General features: G+C 37.7%; 1 protein-coding gene across 2 annotated transcripts in view; it reads right to left on the bottom strand.

The window, feature by feature from the left end:
• MAMDC2 (MAM domain containing 2) overlaps positions 1-14,249 on the bottom strand; it is a 160,827-nt gene that overhangs the window by 15,972 nt on the left and 130,606 nt on the right. Inside the window, exons 10-11 of one of the 2 annotated variants that reach the window (XM_040251101.1) lie at positions 8,278-8,371; positions 6,657-6,809 (exon numbers count right to left, since the gene is read on the bottom strand). In XM_040251101.1, the coding sequence (XP_040107035.1) occupies positions 6,657-6,809; positions 8,278-8,371 (247 nt within the window). The remainder of the gene's footprint in view (positions 1-6,656; positions 6,810-8,277; positions 8,372-14,249) is intronic. The other variant, XM_040251186.1, reaches the window with a different exon arrangement.

Here is a 14,249-nt window from a genome sequence, read left to right as displayed (position 1 = left end):
ATATTTCTACTATACAAGAAGGTTCATATAAGACTCCTACCTTTATTTAGCAGTGTGTTGAAGAGAATTTAATTGCCAGAAGTACAGAAGATGTACTGAAACACTGAACAGTACCACAGAAGAAATTGATGGTGTCTATTTGGAAATTATTATTTTTTAAAATGATGAATAGCTACTTTTCTAGGACATAGCTGTGGGAAAGAGATAGGGAAAACTGGATGACTTTTCATCTATTCACTGGTGGACTCAGTGAGCTAGGAAGTGGTACAGTTGAAGGCATTTTCTCACTAAACTGGAGTTATCTGTTGATTTATTTATTCTACTACCTCTTGGTCACAAAACCCATGTAAACTCCAGGACAACTAAAACAATTATTTCAGAAGAATTTTGACAGCATGGCATCACATTAATAATATAATATTATTATATAAATATAATCATATATTAAAATTGTAATAACCAATAAAACCCTTAGGACTTTGTTAAGATTTGTCTTTACTGTCTTGCAAAAGAAATAGCATCAGTGTCAAGGAACTTTCTGATTCTGCCAGGATAGAGCTATTCAAATAGATGGTGACAAGAAATGGATAAACAGGTCCTGCAGAGTCCATTTCAGCTCAGTGCAAGTCAAGACTTATCTGTCACAAGTACTTTTATTATTTTATCAAACAGGGAGCCAAATAGTTGAGCTACAATATTGTCTCTGTTGTTGTTCTAGTAGAATGACATGTTCTATTAGAAGACTGACAAACATTGGAAATGTTTCCCCAACTTTAGCCACACAAATACCACTATATATATATTACTTATCCACATAGTACCTGTACTATTACTCATTTGATATATTTCTTTAAATATATTTCACGTTTTACTCCTTAAATCCATTATTCAAAGAGGAAACTGCATATTAGCATGAAAACAGAAAACAAGCTATAGATTTGTGAAATAATGGTGTTTCTGTACTGATTATATATTTTGCTTTTACATGAATAGTACTATCAAATTAAAAATATTCATCCACTTAACCCTTAAATTACCCAGTGGTACTTTGGAAAACACTGGTTTAAGGTCTACCAAATCTTCTGGTTACTACTAAGTCATTTTATTTGTAATCATATGCCATGATTTTCTAGGTATAAAAGCACAAATGACACAAAACACTGAGTCCAAGAAAGCATCCCAGAAATGAACACCAGATGAACATCAGATTTTGTGAATGAGTCACTAACTACAAAAATAGTAATATCATTTTCATTTCAGTGGAGCTTGTATAGTATTAGTTCTTTCAGAAATACAACCTTGGTTAGTCATCACAGCAGCCCTAAGAGATTAGCAGGGCATCCACTGTTATGTGATACATGATGCATAGTAGGTACTTAGAAAATATGGAGTAAATCAAGATCGTAGAAACTCTGCTCTATTTAACATTACAATTGCTCCCAGTTCTAAGATGTTTCATCTTATAAACATGTAGCATATGACACTGGTGGCTTTAACAAACATTCGTTTTAAAGGGGTATTTAATTGCTTTTACTTTACTTTATGAATGGGTGATCCTTGTTATACTGTAATCTGAAAGCCAATATATCAGCCCACATTAGGCCATTAGAGGCCATTGTGTATCCTAACCCTCAAAGGCGAAGCTACCCTTTGAGGGTTTAGGCTACACAATGGCTGTGGGGACTGTGGTCCTGGAGTTAAACTGATGATATTGGTTCACAGATCAGAAAAAATTTAGATACTTTCTGACGGGTTACATTTCAGTGGATGTCTAAAATTACCATCAGTTTGAATATATCCTCTCTAAGAGCAGACCCTTTTCTCTGGTATGAAGGGTGACAGGTATGAGATTGCGTGGCTGGGTGAAGACTTGTGTTTTTCACACGTAAGCCGTCACAGCTGTTTGAAGTCGTGTGTGGTCTCCTCCTATCATGTGGGTTGGAAAACTCTGGTGAGACCGTGTGGATAGAATATGGACATTAGAGCCCAACATTCCTGAGATACAGTCCCTACTCCCCCAATCATTGCTGTGCGGCCTTGGAAAGGCATTTCTCCAACCTTCAGTTCTTTCATATGAAAAATGGATACTTTCACTTGCAAGTCATGGTAAGGGTGTGTTATTGATTGAATATTCATTTCCCCTCTTTCCAAATTTATATGTTGAAATCCTAACCCCTACTATGATGGTAATTAGAGATATGGTCTTTGGGAGGGGTTAGGTCCTGATGGCCAAGCTCTCATAGGTGGGATGAGTAGCCTTATAAGAGTCCTCTGAGAGCTCACTTGCCTCATCTGCTATGTAAGGACACAGCAAAAAGACTGCTGACTGTGAACTAGGAAGTGAGCCCTCAGCAGACCTTAGATCTGCCAGGACCTTGATCTTGAGCTTCTCAGCCCTCAGAACTGTAAGAAATAAATGTCTGCTATTTAAGCCTCTGAGTCTATGGTATTTTTGTTATAGCAGCTCAAACTGACTAAGGATATAAAGGTCCCAGCACAGTGCCTGCACATGGTAAACACTCCATAAATGATCAGTAGATGTTGTTATTTCCCTAGAAGAATAACTGTTAAAGTAATTTAAAGAACAAGACAAAGATAGAAAACTCCAATGCCATATTATCTGTAGGTAACCCTGGGCACAGCACAGCAAAATTTGCAGCCTCTGCATTGTTATACTTAGAAATAAAAAGATATAATCTGGAAAAGATTTTATGTGGTTAGAAAATTGAAAGATGTCCTGAGACCCTTTAGGAAGTTTGCATTGAAACAGGTGAAATAAATGATGGAAAAAAGGGAGACCCTAGAAAAATTTACTGACAAAAAATCAGAATGCTCTGTGTTGTTCACCAGAGAATTTGATACTCTGTGGTCAAGTATTTTCTGGGAATAAATATTGAACACACTAAGAAGTTTTTACACTACAATTTTTGTTATGAAGTTTCACCCCAGTAAGCTGAAATATTCTTCAAAGTTTTCAGAGAGACAAAGAAAACAAAATAACACCATTTTCTTTAAACAAAGCCACACCAAATAAACTAACATGTGCCCCTACATGTAAATAAAGGAGCAAAATTATGAGTAATGGAATATCTACAGCATGTACTTTTGTCAGATTTTCATAGATTTTGTCTTTAGGCAGGAGGGAGAATGTCATCCACAAGTTGATTAAGTTTAAACTCAACCATCCTTTGAAGTACATAAACAGACAAGTAGCTATAGTTATTCTCATTTTCTAGATGACATCACTGAGACCTAGAGATTTGAAGTAACTTTTTCAAGGTCTCATACCTAGTGAGTGGGGAACCTTGAGTCCAAAGTTCATGGGTCTATTATATCCTGGCTTGGTAACCCTCCCTTCCCCTTTTCAGAGACTCTCTCCCTCCACGGCTCCCTATTTTTATTTTGTCCTCTCTTCCGTGTCCAAGACATTGCACAGACTGTTACCCAGAAAATTCCCCTGTGCTACTCTACCACAGCACAACCCTCTTCTCAGATCTGTTGTTACCAGATTTTTTGGTGTCCCTGAAAAATGGAAGAGAAGCTATCAACTCCCTCCCCAGAAAAATGTACATATAGACAACATCGTGATTATAATGGACTCAAACTAAAGCTGATTTATTCTTGATATTTCTCTATTCCTCTCGTAATTTAGCTTCTCCCCATTACTACATTTTCTATGGGTCTTGCTAATTAAGTGGCTATTCTTATATGCATCAGGGAGGGCTTATCAGTTCATTTATTCCTTTCAAGGACTTTTTTGAGCCTCTGTAGTGTATACGATACAACAGTAAGTCCTGCGGGGATTCATGCAGGAATTTGATAGTATTCTGCCCTCCTGAGGCTTCCCTCATAGCTCAGTTAGTAAAGAATCTGCCTGCAATGCAGGAGACCTGGGTTTGATTCCTGGGTTGGGAAGATTCTCTGGAGAAGGAAGTCGCAATCCACTCCAGTATTCTCACCTAGAGAATCCCATGGACAGAGGAGACTAGCAGGCTACAGTCCATGGGATCGCAAGAGTCAGACACAACTTAGTGACTAAATCACCGCCTGCCCTCATTACCGGAGAAGTCAATGGCACCCCACTCCAGCACTCTTGCCTGGAAAATCCCATGGACAGAGGAGCCTGGTGGGCTGCAGTCCACGGGGTCGCTGAGGGTCGGACATGACTGAGTGACTTCACTTCCACTTTTCACTTTCCTGCATTGGAGAAGGAAATGGCAACCCACTCCAGTGTTCTTGCCTGGAGAATCCCAGGGATGGGGGAGCCTGGTAGGCTGCCGTCTATGGGGTCACACAGAGTCGGACACGACTGAAGCGACTTAGCAGCAGCAGCCCTCATTACACTGCCAATCCCTTAATGAGGCTCATTTTTCGTTTGCTGATTTACCTCTTTTCACTGGATTCAGTGTTGAAAGGCCATGAAGCTGCCACTGCAGCAGCCTCTTGCTACCATGAGAGGACAGACTGTGATCGGAGCCAACTCAGAAAAACCAGAGCAGAGAGGTGGAGAGGAAGAGGTCCCAGTGACGTGGTTTTATCCTCTACATCAAGCTGTGCCTCAAGTCAGCCCTAAAATGGCATTTTTTTCCTGTTACAAAGAGCAATAAACTATCTCCAACCAAAATAGTCTTAACATATACACATCTTTTAATTATCTTTTTAACTTCATTGTCTTTCCAGATATAGCCTCACACTCTCTTAGAATCTTCTACTCAGTGCTGGAAGTACAAATCTGATCTACCTTTGAACAAAGGCTGAATCTCTTCAACAGCTACCCTAGCTGATGCAACACTGTCCCAGAATCTCTGAAGCAATGGGAAGAAAAGAGGTCAGCGGTAGGACCAAGCTTCACATCATCTTCTTAGGCAAAAGTGCATTTAGGATCCGAGGCCAAATAGATACTCAAATGGATAGTGGCTAGAACCAGATGTTCTTGAAAAGACCCAAGTCAAAACTGCCAGGAGGGATGCAAGTAGAAAATCTACGTGAGTTGTATCTCCGTAGTACAAGTACTAGGGGAAAAGAGCATAGCCGTACATCATCAGCAGAGAGTACAGTGCCCAAAAAGATGAGATGCAAAAGAGCCAGTACTTAGATATCTGTCATAACAGAAGGTATCCAAGAAAGAATCTGAAGAAACACTAAACATTTTAGAAGTTATTTGCTTTTAATCCATCCTCCACTCACTCTGGCTAAAGGATCCTGATGATGCTGGGCAGAGGAGGAAGTAAAACAAAGAAAGTTCAAACACAGACAGTCTTCTCTTTTATCGTCTCCAAACTATGAATCAGGCTCATGCTGAGGGGGAAAGATGATTCGATTGAATGAGAAACTGAAGTTGTCATTTGAATTGGACATCTTAACACATCTGACAGAATGTGGTCCACTGGAGAAGGGAATGGCAAGCCACTTCAGTATTCTTGCCTTGAGAACCCCATGAACAGTATGAAAAGGCAAAATGATAGGATACCAAAAGAGGAACTCCCCAGGTCATTAGGTGCCCAATATGCTACTGGAGATGGCATCACGGACTCAATGGACGTGAGTCTGAGTGAACTCCGGGAGTTGGTGACGGACAGGGAGGCCTGGCGTACTGCGATTCATGGGGTCGCAGAGTCGGACACGACTGAGCGACTGAACTGAACTGAGCTGAACACATCTGAATGTGTGACTGCTCCACTACCTCAACAGGACTGGGAAACTGTGGGATCTGCCGGGGTGGGAAAGGGAGAATTCTCTAGGGTATGTTTCAAGAGAGTGTTGGAAGGAAAATACAAAACTGTTGCTGATTGCACCCTACCAAGTTTAGCCAATACAGCCAATATTTTTTGTTGTATTGCTGCTGTGTGGTGTTATTCCCTAGGCTTATTTTTGAGGTAGACCATAAGAAACAGCACTATGCCACTCTCTGTAAGGACCCTTCAGGAAATATCTCTTTAATATTAATATCAGGGATAGTTCTGCGTTGCTGGACCAAATGATGTGCTTTTATCCAACTGCTGTTCCTAGAGAAATTGAGAGCCTCAGTGGAAAAGTTCTATTCTTCAAGGAGTATTTTATCTTGGACATTGTTTGCAATCACTGACACATGGTGATAATAGGAAACAGAACAACTTTTAGTCTGGTTTAGTGTAGTTTACACATTTCCTACAGAAAAATGCACCCCTTTATTGCCTCCATCCCTTGGTGGACTGCTTCATCTGTTTCTGTCCTAAGAACACAGTAAATCATGTTTTACAGATGACTTTTCCATCTTTTTCAGCTTCTGGAAAGTGAGGACTCACACTGATATATCTTCCCTGTCTGCCAGATATTTCTATACCAGGCCTCAGTCCTGGGCTTCATTTTAGACCACTGTTTTATTTTTTTCATTTTTGCCCATCTCCCTTTTATTTTTGAATCTTACTTCTAACTATCTTTGTGTGCACATCTTTGTAAGCTCGTTTAAATCCTTTTTGCATCTAGATAATGAGCAATATAATAAACAGAAAGAATGATTTTAAATGCACATGCTGAATTACCTATCCCATGTGTGTAATACCCCACAGGCAGTTCACTCTAGATACCTTAGTTTTCACATATCAGAATGCAGTAAACAACCCCTAGAAAGCTATTTCAGGTTTCTTTAGGAAACAGCCCCATGCGGCATAACTCACCTACCCCAGTAGTGTGATCTCCCTTTGGTCCAGTGTAGGAGGTGGGAGTTTCTCCCCTCCTCCTCTGCCAACTGCTCCGGTTTCTTCTCTCCTGAGTAAATATACATTCATCTTGTTCGAAAGTACACTCTCCTGGTGGAGGTAGGAGCTTCTCTGCAAGGAAACAGCAGGTGTTGTGACTGCTGAGGCTCCTTCAGTGAATATATATTCCAAGGCTCACTGGAGACCCACACTAATGTGTGGTTATCATCTGGCCACATGCGCCACATAGAGAGGCAACCCACCTACCAGCACTTCCTCTAAGCCAAGCTCTTGCCTCTGGCTAGAGTCTGGACTTCACCCTGGTTCTGCCATAGAGGCAGAGAACAATCAGAATACTAGATCCAAAAGTATTGGAATACTTTGAGAAAGAAACTTTCTCTGACTTGTGAATTTATTTGTATGAATGAGATTATAAAACTCTCTGACAGTTGGAGGTATATTGCCTTTATGGAAACATAAAAATAATAAAATTGCAAGCAGGAGGTTTCTTCAGAAATCCAGAATGAGTGAAGGAAATCCTCAGAGCAAAGCTATCTATAGTCGCTTTGGAAGAGGAAGAGAATGTGAAAGAATTAAATGTGATTTTGGAGACAGATTAATACATGTGGAGCAGGTTACTGAATTTTTCTGTGCCTCGGCATTCTTATTTGTAATGTGGGAATATTAATGGTATCCACCTCAGGGGGTTGTGAGGATTAAATGAGATGATGTATATAAAACATTTAGATGTAAAACTCAATAAATATTAGCTAAGTAAATATTAGAACTTGGTGTTTTTCTACCTGGAGGCTTATTTTCCATTTTCAAAAACAAATGTTTCTGTCTTTGGGTGCTATCTTCAATAACTGTAATAATGATTATATTAGAGTGGTGCCATCTCCCAACTTCCTGGGAACTTCTTTGGCTGAACTTGGTTGTACCTTTCTATATCTAGATTCTCCAGTAAACAACCCATCTTTTCCTTCTCTAGCATGATAATTATTTTACTTCATTTTATTTTACATACACTATAAGCTAATGAAGGTTCATTCTCTTTTCTATGCCTTGAGTGTAGAGATTTTTATCTTGTTTTATGTTGTCCTTGCAGTGCCACACAAATCAAGGGACTACAAACAAATTGTCTTTTAATTAAATAAACATGGAGATTATTCTCCAGCGCCAAATAGATACCACAATATGCCTGCTTGTTAAGGAAATGGATACCTTGTGACAGGATGCAGTGGTAATCTGCATTCAAGTAAGGGAACAACAGTAATAACAAGAGTAGTTATCAAAGAAGGTATCTGTTTTTAAAGCACTCTTTGTGCCAGGTCCAAAGCTAGGGTGCTTATATGTGTTATCCTCACAACTCAAGTAGGTATTACCACCTCTCTTATAGATGAGAATATAGGGGTCAAGTCATGTGCAAAGTCATACATTGCATTTAAGTCATCACTTCTAAATGAGAGAGGCACTTCTGGCAAGAAAAGCAAAGGACAGACTAGCAGAGATTAAACCCATGTGGTATATTATTAGAGAAACAGGACATGCCATGAATTGGCCAGGGAAACAAAGAAAGCTGAAATGACAGTCATCTTACCTGGAGACCAGCAGCTTCCCAATTCTATTGTAATGTCATCCAAGGCTACTAGACCACAGTCCCATAAACTTTTGCATAGGCTCATGAAAACCACCTGCAATGAAGAAAAATAAAACTATGAGTTCAGTTAACTGAAAATTGGAAACTCTTATATCCTGGGATGTACATAGCACAACAGGAGTACAGAAACAAACTACAGGCATGTCTTCATTGTCTGTGAACTACAGATACAGTGGCATGAGTAATGGTTAACCATTTATATATGACCTGGGAATCACTTATTTTTTTCAGCAGAGTCAAGCTCACAGTGATATAGTGTATACACTAATGCTGAAATTAGTTTACATTCTTTAAAGAACTGAGAGAGGAAAGCAAGAGGTTAACTGGGTGACAGAGGAAAACCTGTCAGCTTTTAAATATTTTCCCCCAAATAGTCCACAAAGTATATACAGGGTTGGTGGCAGTCCAAGCATTTTTACAAACATTTCCAGTGCAAACACTACTGATTTTTTGGAAGTGACTTTCTTACAACATGGTTCATTCATCTGGTGAATGAAGTCTCAGTGATTTGCCACCTGAAGACTCGAGTTTCATTTCCAAAGTAAATATCTACATCCCTGAGTGTTATCACTAATAAAAGCCCTAAATGCAGTTATTTTATTAAGTCAAACATTTTGCATGTGAAGGAAAAATAAATCTCTACAACAAATTATTAAGTTCATTGTGCCAAAAAGAGAGAAATGTTTTGGATTTCTTAAATCAATTTAAAAGTCTCCTTTTCATATATAGGATGAGCAAAGAGCATTTTTCAAAACATTTTTGTTAGATTTTCACTGCACTTTGCAGTGTACAAAGTTGCTTCACATGTATAACGTAATGTTTAATGAGCACAAAGTCTCTAGTCCATGTTCAGTCCCTCAAATACAAATCTTAATTCAAAAACAAAGAGATACAACGAAAGAACAACCCAAATTATGAGCAATGAGAACATTTGATTTTTATAGGTTCTTAAACCTAAAAAGCCTAAAAAATTTTTTTAGGTTCTTAAATCTTTCTTAGGTTCAGGATGCAATGTCTTCAATTTACCTGTGCTATTAGTAAGATCCCTTTGGTCTTTGATGATGAGAGCCACCAGAATATAGAATTTATTTAAAAAGAAGCTGAAACAATCACATGACAGTTTATCACTATGCAAAATATAAAATGTCTTAGGCCAATATCTTCAGAATAACTAATTATAAGATGTGTAAAAGTTTACTGAACTGGGTTCATATTACTATAAATTATAAGAAAAAGACAGTTTAGAGATGTAATAATACATAGCTATGCATGTGTGTGTTAGTAGCTCAGTCATGTCTGACTCTTTGCAACGCCATGAACGGTAGCCTGCCACACTCCTCTGTCCATGAAATTCTCCAGGCAAGAATACTGGAGTTGGTTGTTATTCCCTTCTCCAGGAGATCTTCCTAACTCAGGGATTGAAGCTGGGTCTCCTGCATTGCAGGCAGACTTTTGACCCTCTGAGCCACCAAGGCAGCCCTAATATATAACTGTATGTATCAATATTTACAAGGAACCAACTAAAAGGGGTGTTTCGGTTTTTTCATTTAACTTTTGTTAATTTTCTTATCTTTATAGATTCTAGAGATGATCTGACTATGTAAAATATATTATTCGCAAGATTTATACATAGGAACTTATTCTCCATTTACAAAGCAGAGGTCTATGTCATCAGCCCTGAGTGCAATTCCATTTTTATCAGCAATTTTTCTTGTTCTATGGGAAGGAATAGTAATCTGCCTTGTAATTTACTGAATTAATTGTGCTGCAGAGAAAAATCTTGGCTTTCTTTCCCTTTGGCAGCTTTAAAGTCTATTTTTGACATGAATAGTGAAAAAGCACTTTTTCAAAAAGATTCTGTGGTACTGAAATGATTCACCATATAAATTATTACCTAAATAAGACTCAAACATATGGCATGTAAATAAATCCTAAAGAGGAGAAATGTTATCATGCTTTCACATGTTTACTACACCATTATTTTATAATAACCATAAAACCAAGGAAGCAAGCAAACAAACAACCCAAGATTTCAAAAACAGAAGAAATACACAAATCATGGTGCTGCAATCTAAAAAACAGGCTATTATTAACTCTGATGATTTACAAATATTATTTAGTAGTAGAGAATATATTCCTCTCATGTTAAGTGATGAAAGCCGCTGATAATAAAATTAAAATGAGATAAATTACATCTAACATCTAAAAATACATAGGAAAAAACCTTGAAAATTTACTAAATATATAACACTTTTATTAGGTTTGAGAAATTATGGGTATTGAATAGAATTTCCTTTTAGTTTCTAAACATTCTTTAATTTTATTATATTTATAATTGAGAAAAAAGAAGGAATCAAGATATCTATAATTAAGTTGTGAAATAATGGGCTACTGTTTTTCAGATTGGCATTGTTTATTGTAGTAGCTATGAGGACACAGGGCTATTGAAATTAAAATTAAGTAAAGTTAAAAATTTTCTTTCCTTAAGTGTACTAACCACATTTTGAGTACCCAATAGCCATATATAACCAGTGATCAAGTGAGTTGGTCATAGCAGATTTGTAACATTTCCTCATTGCAGAAAGTTCCACCGGATAGAGCTTCATTTCGGACATTCCAAACAAATTTGTGAAAGGTCATAGTGGGTTAAGTGAAACATTAAAGATATTCTGGACAACAGCAGGCCGCTAGGTTATTACCGTCTTAGAACTCTTTCCGCACTTAGAGTACTGGCCAGACCACTTGTTGTTCTGTTTGATATCTGAAGAAAGATTCACAGTCTGCCACGTACTATATTCAAACTATGGCCTCAAAGCACAGATCTGTTTGGCAGCTGTCTATCAGCATTCCAACATACAAAAGAAACCTGACAAGATCATTTGTTTGTTCTAACACATTGGATTTCCACCGTGCTATTAATAGCGATGATAATGTCAGTTCCTATTCTTGTGCTGCCATCTTTCATTTTGAGGGCTACTTGAGGTGGAGAGGTTATTTTAGGGTAGTTGATGACTGGGTAAGCTTATGACTGGGCCTGGCTGCAACAGACAAAGAGAAAGTCAAATATTTTGGTCTGTTCTTAAGAACTCTGTCCTGGGTCCTGTTAAGAATGTGACAAGAAAAAAATTCCCCATAGTCTAAATTCTTAAGGGGACTGACCTCTTGTTTAATTACAGATCTTTAAAAAAAAAGAAAAAAAATGTGTTTATTTCATTTTAGGCAGTTATTTCAAAGCAGACAATACCTCTAAAGACTGGGAAAAAGATCTCAGGCAACTCAAATGTATACTAGTATCTATTTGAAAGAGGAGAAGAGGGACAAAGTAAACTGCTGTCCCTTAGACAGATCTTCTTGATTTTATGCAAACCTCTTAAAAGATAGGAGCAAATTAGATTTGTGTAAATCAGTTTATTTTAGTGTACTCATTCACTCCTTTGGGACTAGTGATACATTAAAATTTTTATTTTGTTAGAGATTAATTGTTGAAAAAACTTAGCTAGACTAATTTTGGAAGGCAAATAGGCAGTGAATGGAGAGCTATAAACACACATTTGCAAACAAATCATTTTAAATATAGTCAAGTAAGGTTAAAAAACATGATTTAACTTACTTTTTATCATACTAAAAGTAGACATTATACATGCTCATTTATCTATAGTAAGGTGTTCCAGTCTTAGCACTACTGATGTTTTGGGTCAGATAATTTCTTGTTGTGAGGGATGCCCTGTGCATTGCAGGATGTTAAGCGTTCCTGGTCTCTACTCACTGGATACCAATATCACTCCCCAAATCATAACAATAAAAAAATGTCTCCAGACATTTCCCCCTGGGGAAATGTCATGCCCAGACATGCCCCTTGGGGAATGGGAGGGGGCGGCCAGGGGATTTTGTCTGGCTGAGAACCACTGGTTAAGGGTAGCACAAAACTGTATGAATTATCAAACCCCATTTGCTAAATTCCTATTATGTGTATTCCTATTGCCTCCCTCTGTGAGGCACTTTCAGATCTGTTACCGCCTTGGATTCTCAGTTTCAACCTGTTCATTCTCCCCGGTCAGTTGTTTATATTTTATTTTATTTTTTTAGATTAAGGAAGTATACTTTATTTTTTTTTTTAATTTATTTTTTATTTTACTTTAAAAGCAGACTAGATTGAATTAGTTTGCTCTTCCTCACACCATTAGGTGGTAGCTCTAATGAGCATGAAATATCCTTAAGCCCCAGAAACAAAAGGCAAAGGAACAAAACAGCAAGGGAGATGAACTAACTCTCCAGCTGAATAATCATCACCAAGTCAATCAGGGCTTCGCTGTTTCGATTTCCTGTTTCAAAAAAATTCGAATTGTCAAAGGGGGATAGAATCTCTTCTTTGTTTTCACTCGTCTCCCTTTCAAAAAAGAAAGATCTACTCCCTCAAAATAATATAATGACAGGGAGCAGATCTGAAGGGTTAGGGTAACTGAGCAAACATTCCTCATAGTATACAAATTATAATTCTCTCTTAAAGTTATCTTTTTTTTTTTTTCCCCAAGGAGTGGGAACAGTGGGGTGGAGGGAGAGTCTGTACAGACATCCAGCTACAAGGCTGCCTTAGTCAGATGGTCTAGACTGCTGCTAAACCAGTAAAAGTCCAGAGAAGTTCCTGGTTAAAGCATGAGGGAGAGAAAAAGTAGAGAAACAGATAAGTCAGGAACTTATTTTCTCAAACCAAATCAAGCTGGATTTTTAAAAAATAATTAGGATTACTAATTTTAACTTTATTAAGTGTCATAGTTTAAGTGGTACCCAACACAATAAATAGGATTTTGCTGAGGGAGGGAAGAAATGAAGCTTTGCAGGGAACTGTGGAATATATAACCACAAACTTTTGTTGTGTAGTTAAAAAAATATGGTTAGTATTAAACAGCTCAACATTAGCTGAATTGACTGGTTTTTCACTGTCTTTTAAAGTACTGGGTTGGCCAAAAAGTTTGTTCGGGATTTTCCATTGGAAAATCCTCAATGAACTTGTTGGCCAACCCAATAGTTTCATGGCTTTCTGGAGACACATGGTTGGCCAGATTGCTGGATTAATCCACCACCTACTTTACCAATTGAAGAGCCCAAATCGGGCCTATAATTAGAATGTAAATGATAGTTTCTAGAAATGGCCTCCTATCTTCACATAGAAACATTTCAATCCTACGCCAACAATACCATAAAATACTCAAGTTCACAAAACAAACTTAGGTTGTTATAAGTGGTAGACCTCAATAATTTACCAGAGGGTTTGATCCTGGGTTAAATTTAACTTCACTTCTGATGAAGTTTGAAGTCTTTTGGAATCACTTGCACAGATAAATGTGGAAATGGTGACTACAGAGTTGGTAGAATAATTATTCACTAAATTACTATAATCCAGTCAGGAAGTTCCAGAGCCCTTCATTAAGATGGTATTGATACAACTGCAGGATATACGATACTGTATAATGCAACAGCATTCATTTAACAATTTGACAATAAATTGTGAGAGAATTAAAACAAAAAAAAAAAGCAAAACAAAAATTCTGACATTAGACACTTGGCTAAAAAGATGGAATTTTCACAGATCTCTAAGGACAGACTGAGTGGAGCTTTATCTAGAAAAATGAGTGTAAGACTTTAATATTTTTAGAATCCCAGCCAAGTTTGGGGAAATAGTTGCTGAACTGTAATAGCATGCCTCCTGTAGATACTATATTTGGTCTTCAGATCCCACAAAAGGCAGAATGACCATGTGTTTTTAAATAAGTCTTTAGCTGACCAACCCTTTTTCTTAAAAGATCCATCTGGTTTTGGTTTTGTCTTTTTTAAAAGACCCATCTGACTTAATTCTGCTCTAGGCTTTCACAAGCAACAAAGGTTGAGCAGCTTCCAGCTTTACCCAGCATGAG

The sequence above is a fragment of the Oryx dammah genome, unplaced genomic scaffold (assembly GCF_014754425.2).
Source record: "Oryx dammah isolate SB20612 unplaced genomic scaffold, SCBI_Odam_1.1 HiC_scaffold_1, whole genome shotgun sequence".
NCBI classification, from domain to species: domain Eukaryota; kingdom Metazoa; phylum Chordata; class Mammalia; order Artiodactyla; family Bovidae; genus Oryx; species Oryx dammah.
This window is presented reverse-complemented; position numbering and strand designations above follow the sequence as displayed.